Source organism: Dipodomys ordii, unplaced genomic scaffold (genome assembly GCF_000151885.1).
Source record: "Dipodomys ordii isolate 6190 unplaced genomic scaffold, Dord_2.0 Scaffold83, whole genome shotgun sequence".
Taxonomy (NCBI): domain Eukaryota; kingdom Metazoa; phylum Chordata; class Mammalia; order Rodentia; family Heteromyidae; genus Dipodomys; species Dipodomys ordii.
The window spans coordinates 9457067-9469267 of record NW_012267299.1 but is presented as its reverse complement, the minus strand read 5'-3'; the positions used below and the strand labels follow the sequence as shown (position 1 = coordinate 9469267).

General features: G+C 37.9%; 1 protein-coding gene across 2 annotated transcripts; it reads right to left on the bottom strand.

The window, feature by feature from the left end:
* Window positions 1-6918: 6918 nt before the first annotated feature.
* Window positions 6919-8188, bottom strand: Actbl2 (actin, beta-like 2). 2 transcript variants are annotated; one of them, XM_013025307.1, is made up of 2 exons: window positions 8060-8188; window positions 7058-7933 (listed from the first exon to the last, which is right to left on the bottom strand). In XM_013025307.1, exons 1-2 carry the CDS (start codon window positions 8186-8188, stop codon window positions 7058-7060), a joined length of 1005 nt encoding a protein of 334 aa, XP_012880761.1. The 2 variants fall into 2 exon arrangements, with proteins under 2 accessions (XP_012880760.1, XP_012880761.1); XM_013025306.1 differs by having other exon boundaries at window positions 6919-8188.
* Between the last annotated feature and the right edge of the window lie 4013 nt (window positions 8189-12201).

Genomic DNA, 12201 nt, shown 5'->3' with positions numbered 1-12201 from the left:
ATCTTATAATTTTAGCCAAAGACATGTCCTGTCTTGGTAGATTGAATATATATTAGTTAGAGACAGAGACACATAATGTCCTTATTTGTGATTTCCAAGAAACTATTTGGCAAATATAGAACGTCAAAAGATACATCATAAATCTAGGAACAAAGATTAAATTTTTGGAATTGTCTATAGGACTAAAAAGATAGTGTTGATCTGTTTGAGCACTTCTATCTAAAAACCAAGTGTCTCTTATAGTGTCAATCTATTTCATATAATTTCCTTGAAACTAATTTTTCTTCTTAAAAAGTTCAATCTGTTTTATTTAAATTCAAGCCTGGCAATAATGAATTATTTCTTAGCTTTATTAGATTTGGATTTTTATGGCTAGTCCCATTAGTCTTTCTTAGAAAGATTATACATAAGAATGCATCTTTATATAAATTTTCATCCCCTAAAATGAATAGTACTAAATATGTAATATTTTATTAGTTTTGACAAGTATAAAGGGACAATATGAAAGTGCTGCAGATTTTCCTTTGAAAGAGAATGAGTTAAACAAGTTATCTATACTTGAAAGTTCTGTTAGGCTCACATTAAGTTACTTAACTAGTCCCTGGAATGACCTGATACTTTACCACATTTCAAAGGATGTGTTTTCCTTCTAAAGCTGAAAGCCTTCATATTGCTGGGTATGGAAATAAAAACGACAAAAATTTCTCATTGTATTTTCAAAGAGCACAGATTCCATTAATGTGAGACTGAAAATTCCAAGAAAATGTTTGCTTTCAACTGAAATAAGGTTCTATATACTTTGAGGATCATAACTCTCACCTTGACTTTACTCTCCTTGTGTAAATCCTTGTTTAAAAGCCTGGAGATTATACTCCACTGAAGAACACATCTAACATTCCTAACATTGTTTGATGAAGTAAGTTCTCATGGCAATTAGCAAGTTACCAAAGGTAGTATATACCTAGCTCATGCTGCCCACAACAGAGTCTGACCCATCTCTTGAATGTATCCCAAAGTGCTACCCTGATCTGGATGGCATTAACCCTTGGGCTTTTACTTTCTCCTTCTGTTTGTTCATGAGAATGTCTCTCTCAGCCCAATGGCATCTGCTCCTTCTAAGCCATTAGAGTGAACAGAAAAGACTCAGTTTCTTTCTTTCTTTTTTATGTTTTTATTTTTTGACGGACATAGGGCTTGAACTCTGGGCCTGGGTGCTGTCTCTGAGCTTCTTTTTGCTCTACCAGTTGAGCCACAGCTCTACTTCTGGCTTTTTCTATGATTAATTGGAGATAAGAGTCTTATGGACTTTTCTGCCTGGGCTGTCTTTGAACTTCCATTTTCATATCTCAGTTTCCTGAGTAGCTAGGATTACATTCATAAACTATCAGTGCCTGGCATATAATGCATTTTCTTCCCAACCAACTTTTCAAGGCAGCTGATTGTGTTGCTTTCTCTTGGGACTGGTCTCATATGGACAGTATCCATAGGACTTGTGGATAATTTTATTCCTGAACATAATTATTGTACAAACAGTATTCTAGGGAATGCTATCAGCCTTATCTTACTTCTTGATTCCATGATGAATATCAAACTTATTGTTGTCAGCATCTGTTATTTAGTTCAACAGCAATTTCTGTTTAATGTGTTTGTTCGGTGTTAGGAAAAGCTAAAAATGGCCAGGAAGTAATTATGACTTCTACTGAAATAATTGTTATATTCACTTGCAAAAGATTTATTCTTTTAAGCCAGTGTTTAACAAACTATGGCTCATTGGCCAAATTGCTACCTGGCTCTGGAAATAAATTTATTGAAACCTAGTCACATTCATTTATTTACATATTGGCTATAATTATTTTCCTGCTATAGTGGCAGAGTGGTTGTGATGGAGATGGTATACTCTGTGGCTTTTGTCTGGGTGGGCCATGGAGAATATGCAGCATAGAGAGAAGAAACCCCATTAAGTTAAAATGCTGTGTTAGTGTCTAGCTTTCTTTTCACACCCTAACTACAGCCTGTAAGGGTATATATATATATATATATATATATATATATATATATATATATATGTAGGAATTTTAATCATTCTTGATCTGTCTGCTGCCTTCAATAGATACCATGCCACATGATGTATGTGTGTGTGTATGTATGTGTGTGTGTGTGTGTGTGTGTGTGTGTGGTTACAAAAGCAGAATTCCCAATTCTAGAGAGAAAAAATCAGCAATTAATTTATATATTGTTAAATGGCCAGTTAAGTAAGATTTTCCACGTTTCCAGCTGTGTTAGGATGCTGCCTCCATAAAATATCTGTCATAATATCATACTGACACAGCTGTTAGGTACATTATGTGAACCTAAAATCCAAAGACAGTGAGAACAACAGATATGGAGCAGGCTGACAGACAAGCCAGGCAATCATGAAAGTGGTAAAGTGTTCATTACCTTTACTGATGACTTGAAAAAAATGACTGGTGTAGTTTAGACAGTTCCTTTCATATTGAAAGATGAAGTCTTAAAGTGTGAATGAATTTTAATGAGGTCTATCTACTGATTTGTGCATGCGTATGCACATATGTATGCATGTATACTTGTCTACATATCTAGCTGACCTTCCATCTGTGTATATCAACCTATGGCAGCAGTATCGGGCAAACCATATGCTTAGTTCTTAGCTTCAAACATTTTTTGAAATGAAACATTTGTATTCTTGGAGGAGGCCATGAATAGTTTCCAGAAACACCCACTTTTTAATATACTATAATGTCTAAGTTATTACTGAGTCAAAAACCTGAAACTCTCAACTCTAGGGTAATTAAGAGCTTAGTATAAAGAGGAAATTATCACCAAGAATGCAATAGGTTAGAAGAATTAAATATACTATTGTACTCATGGAGGGTATTCTTTCCTCCCTCCCTTCTTCCTTTTATCCCCCTGTTCTCTTATCCTTTCCTTTCTTCTAAAATTTAAGCAGCTCAGTAGCTAGTGTGTACTTCAAAAGATGAGGTTGATTGATCCTTTGACTAATTAGAGGAATGGAAATGCTTTACTAATAAAAAAGTTTGTTAAATTACAGCCTCTCATCGAATGTGGTGATGCATGCCTATAATCTAGTACTGTGGAGGATGAAACAGGAGGATCCTAAGTTTGAATCTAGGCTACCTAGTGAAACCTTGTCTTAAAAAAAAAACCAACATACTGTCTTGTACATCTCATTATTAAAATGGGTCATCCATTATCCTTATTTCAGCATTTTGTTCTTTCCCTTCCCCTCCCCAAATTAGAAAAATGTATATATAAGATGCAGGACACCAGAATCAAATACAGTGATGATAGGGGTTGTACCATGGGAGAAGAACATACAAAGAAACAAAAAAATCACATAGTGCATTATAAGTACATTAAGAAGAACAACAGGAAAGAGGTACAAGACACTATGTTGAAAATGAACTTTACAACTTTGTGGAGGAGGGAGGGAAGAGTTGGGAAGGTGGGGAGGAAAGGGATGGTAGGGGAAAAACAAAGGAGGGGGTAAACAATGCTTGATAGGAAATGGACTCATTACCTTGCTCATTATATAAAACAACACCAACAACTAAACCTCTAGTTTCCCATGTTAAGAACCTCTAACTTTCCATGTTAAGTGAATGGGAAAAGAAAGAGCAGAGAAGAAAAAATCAAAAAAGAAATATATGTCTCAGAGGGAGTGAGATACCAACAATGGGGTAGATGCTAATGGACAGGTGCTGGACAGAATACAGTGGTGACACAATACAGATTTATGGTCTTTACGAGGTACACCAGAACGCATGAAGTCACTAATTTGTTAATTTAAACCATGCTTATTGTGTTAGGATGTCTGTTACTAGGAATTTTCAAAGCTGAGAAATGACTGTTTTTGTCTGCTGGGTACATTTTGGTGAGGTCTGAGGTAATGTGGACATAAGGTTGTGTTGTGTTTATGATTATACATGTAAACAGCATAAAAGAAGTACAAAAGAGGAGCTGGTTACTTTTCCTTAGAAAGAAGAGAGAGAGAGAGAGAAGGTTATGAAACATTCCATATAAAGGGTGACCCTTGAACTTAGCCTTAAAGGCTGTCTACTTCTTTATAGGTCAATAGAAACATTCAAAATTAAGAAACACTCTTATTAACTTCACTAAACAGCGATCATAATGGTACCTAAGTCATTTTTTTTGTGCTCAATATAATCTGTGTGTGTGCAGAGATTCTACTCTGTGGTCCCTTCTTTGATCACTCTAACTTTAAAAGTTTTATACCTTAGGCTGTATTTACCTAACTTTCTTGAATTATATCTCCTCCCATTGCAAGTAGTTTCTCCCACTACTGGATTACTTTACTGGAAACATTTCTCCTGTATATTCTGGCATGAAGCACTGGATTAGTAGTTTCAAAATCAATGAATAAATGCAGTAAGTTCCTTGTAACTCAAAGGCCTATCATTTGATTATATGGAAAATGCAATACCTATATTTAGGTCCTTCCTTCTTATAGAATTTTGAATCATACATCTAAGACATAGTCCAAAGTCTATTCTATGACTATTCTATCTTGCTATTGAATACTAAACACAACTACACACTAGAGGAGGATGTAGGGTGGCTTTGGAACCATTATGCTTTCAGAAAAATATTTTCTGTGATTGGGGAATAACCAGAGGCAGTAGTACTACAGCAGCAGTCTTTACTTGCAACTCAGAATGGATGATTAATGGGGTGAGATTATTCACAATGGTGTGCCACTCGGCTGAGAAGCCTGCTTCAGTGCTGGCCCATTCTAGCAGGAATATGCATGATCAAATATCCATCCTTCTTTCCTGCCCAAGGGTCTATAATGTGCTTTAGACATGTTTGGACGCCTACTCCTTGCCTCCTGAATTAGGATTTTTGAGCCCAAAGTCAGAGAATGTTTAGCTGTATAAGATGTTCTAAGTAAATCGGTTGGCTGGTGAGCCAGTCTGGTGAACCACTCATGAATAACATGTCAGGTGTGTTACTTTACCTTGATTTCTAAAGTAGAAGTGTTGAGATGGGCTGTTTCCTGATTAATCTCATCCCTCAATCAGTCAATATTGATAAATAGGAAAACACCCAAAGACTCGAGGTTTAAACTTTTGTTTGTCTTGTGAGGTTCATATTTCATCTCATGTAGCAGAGTTCTGTAGCTCACTCTTTTGGAAGTTCATCTTACCTGTTCCATAACTTTTCTGTGGGCAGGGAAATATGTGTTTTTGGTCCTTTAGAATTTGGGTCAGAGGTACTCCCTCTGCAAATGGAGAGCGTTGTAGCATATAAATCCAAGACAGCATTGTTGCCATTATCTCTGACTACTAATTACCAGGACACTCATTCATTCACCAAGCTTAAAGTTGTTAATGGAAATGATAAGAAACTTATAATATAGATAGCCATCATTTAATGTTCTTTTAAAATTTTGCCTTTGAATTTAATGTTTACGTGATCAAATATGCAGGATGTAAAAATGCTGCATACAGATGAACAGGTTATACGAGGGAGTGGAAGCCTTTCTGGCCCATTCTCTAGTTCTTTTGGAAAGACTGAGGGGAACTAACAGGCAATGTAAGCCCGTGATTACAAAGCAACTTTAATGAAAGGAGACTTCAAGTCTTGTAAAATGAAGTGCCTTTAATTTTAGGTAAGTGCATTTACAAAAACACGTTAACAGCTAAGGAAATAAGCAATGATCAAATTATTTGAAAAGTTTAATTTTAAACAATAAATGTACACAGACTCAGTTTAGATATTTAAAACACAACTAGAAGTTTCCCAACTAAGAGACTCCTCCCTCACAAGAACCTAAAAATGCCTTAGTACATAAACAAATAAATAAGTCAAATCTTCAGACAAGAACTTAAAAATACAAATAACCCTGATATCCAAATAACCAAAACAGCAAAGCTTGAAATAAATGCCCTAGCACTTAAAATTTGTTAAACCACCACTGGATTCATTAAAACATTTAAAATACTATGGGGAGTTGCACTGATATTTTCAAAGATGTTAAGATCTCAGAGACACTTTCATCAAGAAGTATTGCAAGTCACTGGATGTAATAGAGCAGAATTATTACACAATCTTTCTAAGAATGCATGTGGGATTATTATACTGCACTAAAATATATTTTTAAAAAGATACCATAAAAAGATATTTCCCTATTGTGCAACCCTGAATAAAAGAAATATCCAGAATCATAGCTGAAAGGACTTGTTCGACATGTTGTTATTATTCTAAGCAAAACATAGTTATTCTCATACTGTACTGGAATGATATTAATTTGATATGACATCTATTTAAAACATTAGGCTTTATCTGTTGGTTTACTATTTCATAAGTATTATAAAGTTTAAAAGCTAAGATATTAAAATACATTTGACCAGCAGAAATCCACCAAGAGATGAAAATGTAGTTGATTTATACAAAATATGAACAGAATGGTGGCTGTTTCATTATGCATATTTAATAAGGAAACAATTAAACCATGGAGGTGCCTACATGGTACTGTTGGAGAGTAAAGAAATTCACATTAGTTGCTCAGATAGCCAGATATATTAGTACATTTTAAGATAGAATTTGTTTCTGGTACTTATGTGATAAAGGTATTAATTTCATCTATATGACAAAATAACACAATACAAATACTTCAAGAAGACATGGTTGCTAAAGAAATACAGTTCTTTGCAGGTTTGTATAGACTGCTTTTGCAGAATATTGTAGCAAGATCTAGATTTTTAAAGCTTGAGAACTCTAGGTTTCCATAAAAGGACATTTCTCATTTTATTCCTTATCACATTTTTTTGAGCTGAAGAGCATACATAGAGCACATACCATAACTTTGTCAGTTGTTAGAAATCACGATGTGACTAGCTAAACCAGACTCCAGGATACGTGGCCAGAAAAATACCTTTGTTAGTTTTGTGCCTTAGGAAGTGTGGTCTATTTACCTTAATTCTAGTGGACAGCGCGGTACCATCACTATGACCTAGAAGAAAGGAAAACCCACACCTCTGTCAGGGAGGCCCATTCAGAAGCATTTTCTGTGAACGATGGGAGGACCAGCCTCATCATATTCCTGCTTACTAATCCACATCTGCTGGAATGTGGACAGGCTGGCCAGGATGGAGCCTCCAATCCAAACAGAATACTTGCGCTCTGGGGGGGCTATGATCTTGATTTTCATGGTGCTAGGTGCCAGGGCTATAATTTCCTTCTGCATCCGGTCAGCAATTCCTGGGTACATGGTGCTGCCCCCAGACAGCACGGTGTTGGCATAGAGATCCTTGCGGATATCCACATCGCACTTCATGATGGAGTTGAAGGTTGCCTCGTGGATTCCGCTGGACTCAAGGCCCAGAAAGGATGGCTGGAAAACGGCTTCAGGGCATCGAAAGCGTTCATTCCCTATGGTGATTACCTGCCCATCAGGAAGCTCGTAGCTTTTTTCAAGTGAAGAGGATGTAGCGGCACTGAGCATCTCTTGCTCAAAGTCCAGGGCTACATAACACAATTTCTCTTTGACATCTCGCACAATCTCTCGCTCGGCTGTGGTGGTGAAGTTGTAACCTCGTTCTGTCAGGATCTTCATGAGGTAATCTGTCAGGTCTCTACCTGCCAGATCTAGACGTAGAATAGCATGGGGCAGGGCGTAGCCCTCGTAGATGGGCACCGTGTGAGTAACCCCATCTCCAGAATCCATCACAATACCTGTGGTCCGTCCCGAGGCATAGAGGGACAGCACGGCTTGGATAGCCACGTACATGGCAGGTGTGTTGAAGGCCTCGAACATGATCTGAGTCATCTTTTCCCGGTTGATCTTGGGGTTGAGGGGCGCCTCGGTGAGGAGGATGGGGTGCTCATCGGGTGCCACGCGGAGCTCGTTGTAGAAGGTGTGATACCAGATCTTCTCCATATCATCCCAGTTGGTGACAACGCCGTGTTCGATGGGATACTTCAGGGTCAGAATGCCTCTCTTACTCTGGGCCTCATCTCCCACATAGCAGTCCTTCTGGCCCATGCCCACCATGACGCCCTGGTGCCGAGGACGCCCTACCATGGAGGGGAACACTGCTCTGGGGGCATCGTCACCTCCAAAACCTGCCTTGCACATCCCTGACCCATTGTCTACTACCAAGGCGGTCAGCTCATCATCAACCATGGCTTTAGCTGGAATTGGCTAGATGGTCGAACAGAAGGTAAATAGAGGGAAAATCCTAGATTGTGCTGTGCAAGGGAAAGAGTGGACAGAACTGCTCTCAGCCAGGAGCACCTACGTTATGACCACAGGTATTTAAAGGACTACACTGACCACACCCATGACCTACCCCATCAGTTCCCAGCATTTCTGGGTGGAGCCACCTTTGAGGTATTAATAATGATGATGATTAGGGGCAATCACTAATAGACCTTTCATAAAGACAACATGGGCAACCAAGTGGCCGAATCTCAGGTTACTGTAATTAGGCAACCCACACACAGCTGTCAGCTTGCTGGGCGAGATCTCCAGATAACTATGTGATGCACAGGGGTATATAAAGGCAAGATGAAAGAACACCAGTGGTGGGGATGGGTGACACTGCTAGAAGGACCATCCTCTCCTCAGTTTGCCCTCTGGATCCATTTCTTCTACACTAGCTTTGACTTTTCAGACTTAATATATGGTTCTTATGAGGGGTCTGAGATGTGTCTTCTTCACTGCGTCAAGATTTTCTTTTTCATTGGATTCCTAATCCCACAGGATGTCATCATGATAGAAGCTGCTTTAATGAGCAAAAATAATGACTGTCCAAGTGTACCGGACAGCTGTAATTACAATGCCCTTGTGCAATGTAAAAGGTAGTGATACTTAATAACTTCAAATTCATCAGAGATAAGTTAAAGAAATAGTGATCAATAAAGTAAACCAGCATAGATTTTTGGATGTAAATTTGTAATAACTCAATAATTTTATTAGATGCTTAATCTACACAGACCTTTCATTGTCCATAGGGTTATTGGGTCTGTGTTGGTTGTACAGAGGCAGAATGGCAATGTTCTTACAGGATTGATTCATTAAAACACATAGTTAAAAATTAACCTATATGCAGTAATTTCAGTTGTACAGCAATGAAGAATAAGACAGAGTTAAATTACACATTGAGCCGATGTTTAAAATATTTTCATCTTTAAGAGACATATACCATCAATAGCACCAAACCTCTCTGAACTTACTAAAATCTGCACAACTGTTAAGAGTATTCTTCTTCTTCCATTTTGTGATATATTATGCTTAATAGAGAAATATCAACAACCTGATAAGATATGTACCATGATAAAATGTAGTGCCTTGTGAAGTGTTATAGAGAAGCAGCAACTGAGGAAGCTGGTGGCATATTACTTCTGGTGGAATATATTTTAGGTAAATAGCATACAATCTTTTCTTATCAGTTCTTCTAAAGTGAGGTGCTATTTCATATTCATATCTGAGTAACCTTAATCTTCCTTCCCTTCTTCCTTCCTTCTTTACTTTTTCTTTACTCTGTTCCTTTTTTTCCTTCTTCCCCCAACAAAGCTCATCTATTAAATGGTAGCAGCAGCCCTTCATCACTAAGCAGAAACATATCCTATAACTTGAAGCCAGAAAAACTAATTAGCCTGTATCTTTGCCTTTTGGGGACTCAAGATATATTGTGAGTGTCTTTATCTGCAACTTTATATAGAACAATTTTTTCTGGTATATTCTTTAAAATGTACATTTAAAATGTGCCTGTTTTGTTGTAATTCAGCAATGGCGGAATATACATTTTAAGATTCATTTTTTGCTTTGGAATGCACTAGGACTAACTCTACCTTTTGATCTTTTCTGAAACTGAAGAAAGTTTTCCTGTATCAGTGTTAAAGAATGGATCCTCCAACCCAATTGGTTTTATAAACTTTCTTTCATATATTTGGCACAACCAAACTTTTGATTAAAACAGTATTTAATTGCTATAGACTGAGGCTAATGGAAATGCTTTTTTAAATGAAATATATTTTAACAAATGGTATACATCTTACAAAATAGAAAACATAACTTAGATTCTGATTTATAAATGTTGCAAACTGTAGTATATAACAAGCCACGTTAGCAGAAACTCGTTAGCAGGTGTGAACTTGCACCCTAGAAAGGAAGGCTGCTGATACTGAGTTCACACAGCATCACAGTTAGCTCCAGGGAATGGCTGATGTGTGGTTTTGGTAATGTGCTGGCTGCTATTTTAGGTTAAGTATCCCAAGGGAAAGTTTCATTAATAATATATTGTTAATATAGTGAAATTAACTTCTAATAGTAGAAGAGGGCATATCATAACTCAATAGCCATTAAAATGTCATTTATTTTAGTCTGGCTAAATTTGAAATGGTAGAAGAACTGGTGTCAGTGAAACATAGGAATATAGGTTTTCAAATATGGGGCTCTAGAGGAGGGAGTCAGGGGCCCTGTTCTACAAGTACCAGGTTTTTTAACTAACCAGAATTTACAGGCATTTAGCTAACCTAAACCTAGAAGGGCCTTTGTAATTAATTAACATCTGAAAGCCCATAATCTTATTTTCTTATATATTTAATGTAGCTTGAGTAAAAACTACGTGTAAAACTGCAATATGGTCATTGTATGTGAGGACAGCCCTCTCCTGATGTGACTTGAAAACACTGGCATGGTGAATGAAAGTAGTTGTCTTACAGAATAACCTAGGATGTCTTTATGCAGTCGACATGTGCTGAGCATCGGTGATACTTGGGTGAATACAGCAGTCTCATTTTATAGTCTGCTGTCTTATGATGGACCCCGCCACCCCCCCTCCCCGCCCCCAACCCAGGCTGACAGGTGACCCCTCAGTCTCTCAGTGCTGGCTTGCAACAGCAGCTTGTGTTCTGCTATCACGGCTGACCAGTTGTCAAAGATTTTGAATGTCACCTTCAGGCACACCAATAACAGACATGCACTGTGGGAAATAGACTGATAAAGGAATGCAGGAATATACAGAAATGGAAAAGGGGTCCTGAGCTTCAGGTCAGAGCCAGGGGAAAGAGAGGCTCAGGGAAGGTGCATAGCACCACCAACTTGGATGATGTCAAGTGTCATTGTACAGTCTGTACAGAAATATTCGTAAGGAGCCCAAACAAGAATTTGGATCCTAACAGGCATGATGGAGGGAGTGGGTGGAGGGACTACATGTCTTATTTCCTCTGCATTGCCTGAGATCTGGTTAGGTAGTACTAGCCCATGTACCCTTGGAAGCCATAGTTTAGTGATTATGAACTGACTAGATTCTCATCTCTAACTACACTGCTAAATGGGAGCTTTAATGAAGCCTCCTTTGGCCATCATTAAGATCAGCTAGTGTCCTCTCTGGCCCTCACTTGGTTTCTTCCTTGTAGCTCATTCTCTCCATCCTCTCATCTCTGGTCAGTTTTACATGCATGTCTACCTCTTCCCTTGTACTTCCCATGTAAAGAGTCTCATTCATCTATTATACTCTTAGTGGAGATATGCAACATGTTTAACAGAGATATGGGGATGGGCAGTGTGTTGTATTCATTACGCTCTCATTTTTTAAATTGATAAATAGATATGGCTGACCACTTTTAAAAAACTCATTTGCTTTGTGGTTAAATCTTATCTAATATTTGCCTTTTATATTGATAAAATGGTCTAATTCTGGTGTGTTATAAACCGTAAATATTCACTCTGGAGAAGTCTCTAACTTTCAAATTTTCTTACAAGTCATACTCCAATCAATAATAATTACCAATAAAGTTAGTAGTAATTTTCTGGCTATTTGTCTTTGTTAGAAATAAAAATAATATGAAAAAAATTAAAACATAATGAATGTTTCCCCAAATGAAACCTGAGTCTCAGATTCCCTGAGACAGGCGTGGACAGAGGGAGGAAAACGTGGCTTGGTGAGGTACATCTTGACCAGTTCCAAGATGCACTTGGAAGGAAAACCGAAAGGCAAGCATCATTTTCATGGTGTAGCTAGCCATCGTCCAGGCCTCCAGCCAACACGTCTCCACTAACCATGAATAATTTCAGGGTTTACTCTGCAGGGGACTAAGTCTCCCCTCTGTTGTTGAAAATTCCAGAAATGGAGTTTATGGCAATGCTTCCTTATCGTCAAATAAATGCCCTAGAAAAATGACTAACAAGCA

Bases quoted from the DNA above. Each gene is read 5' to 3' on its own strand.
- Actbl2 (XM_013025306.1), bottom strand. From the start codon at position 8,188: ATGGTTGATGATGAGCTGACCGCCTTGGTAGTAGACAATGGGTCAGGG.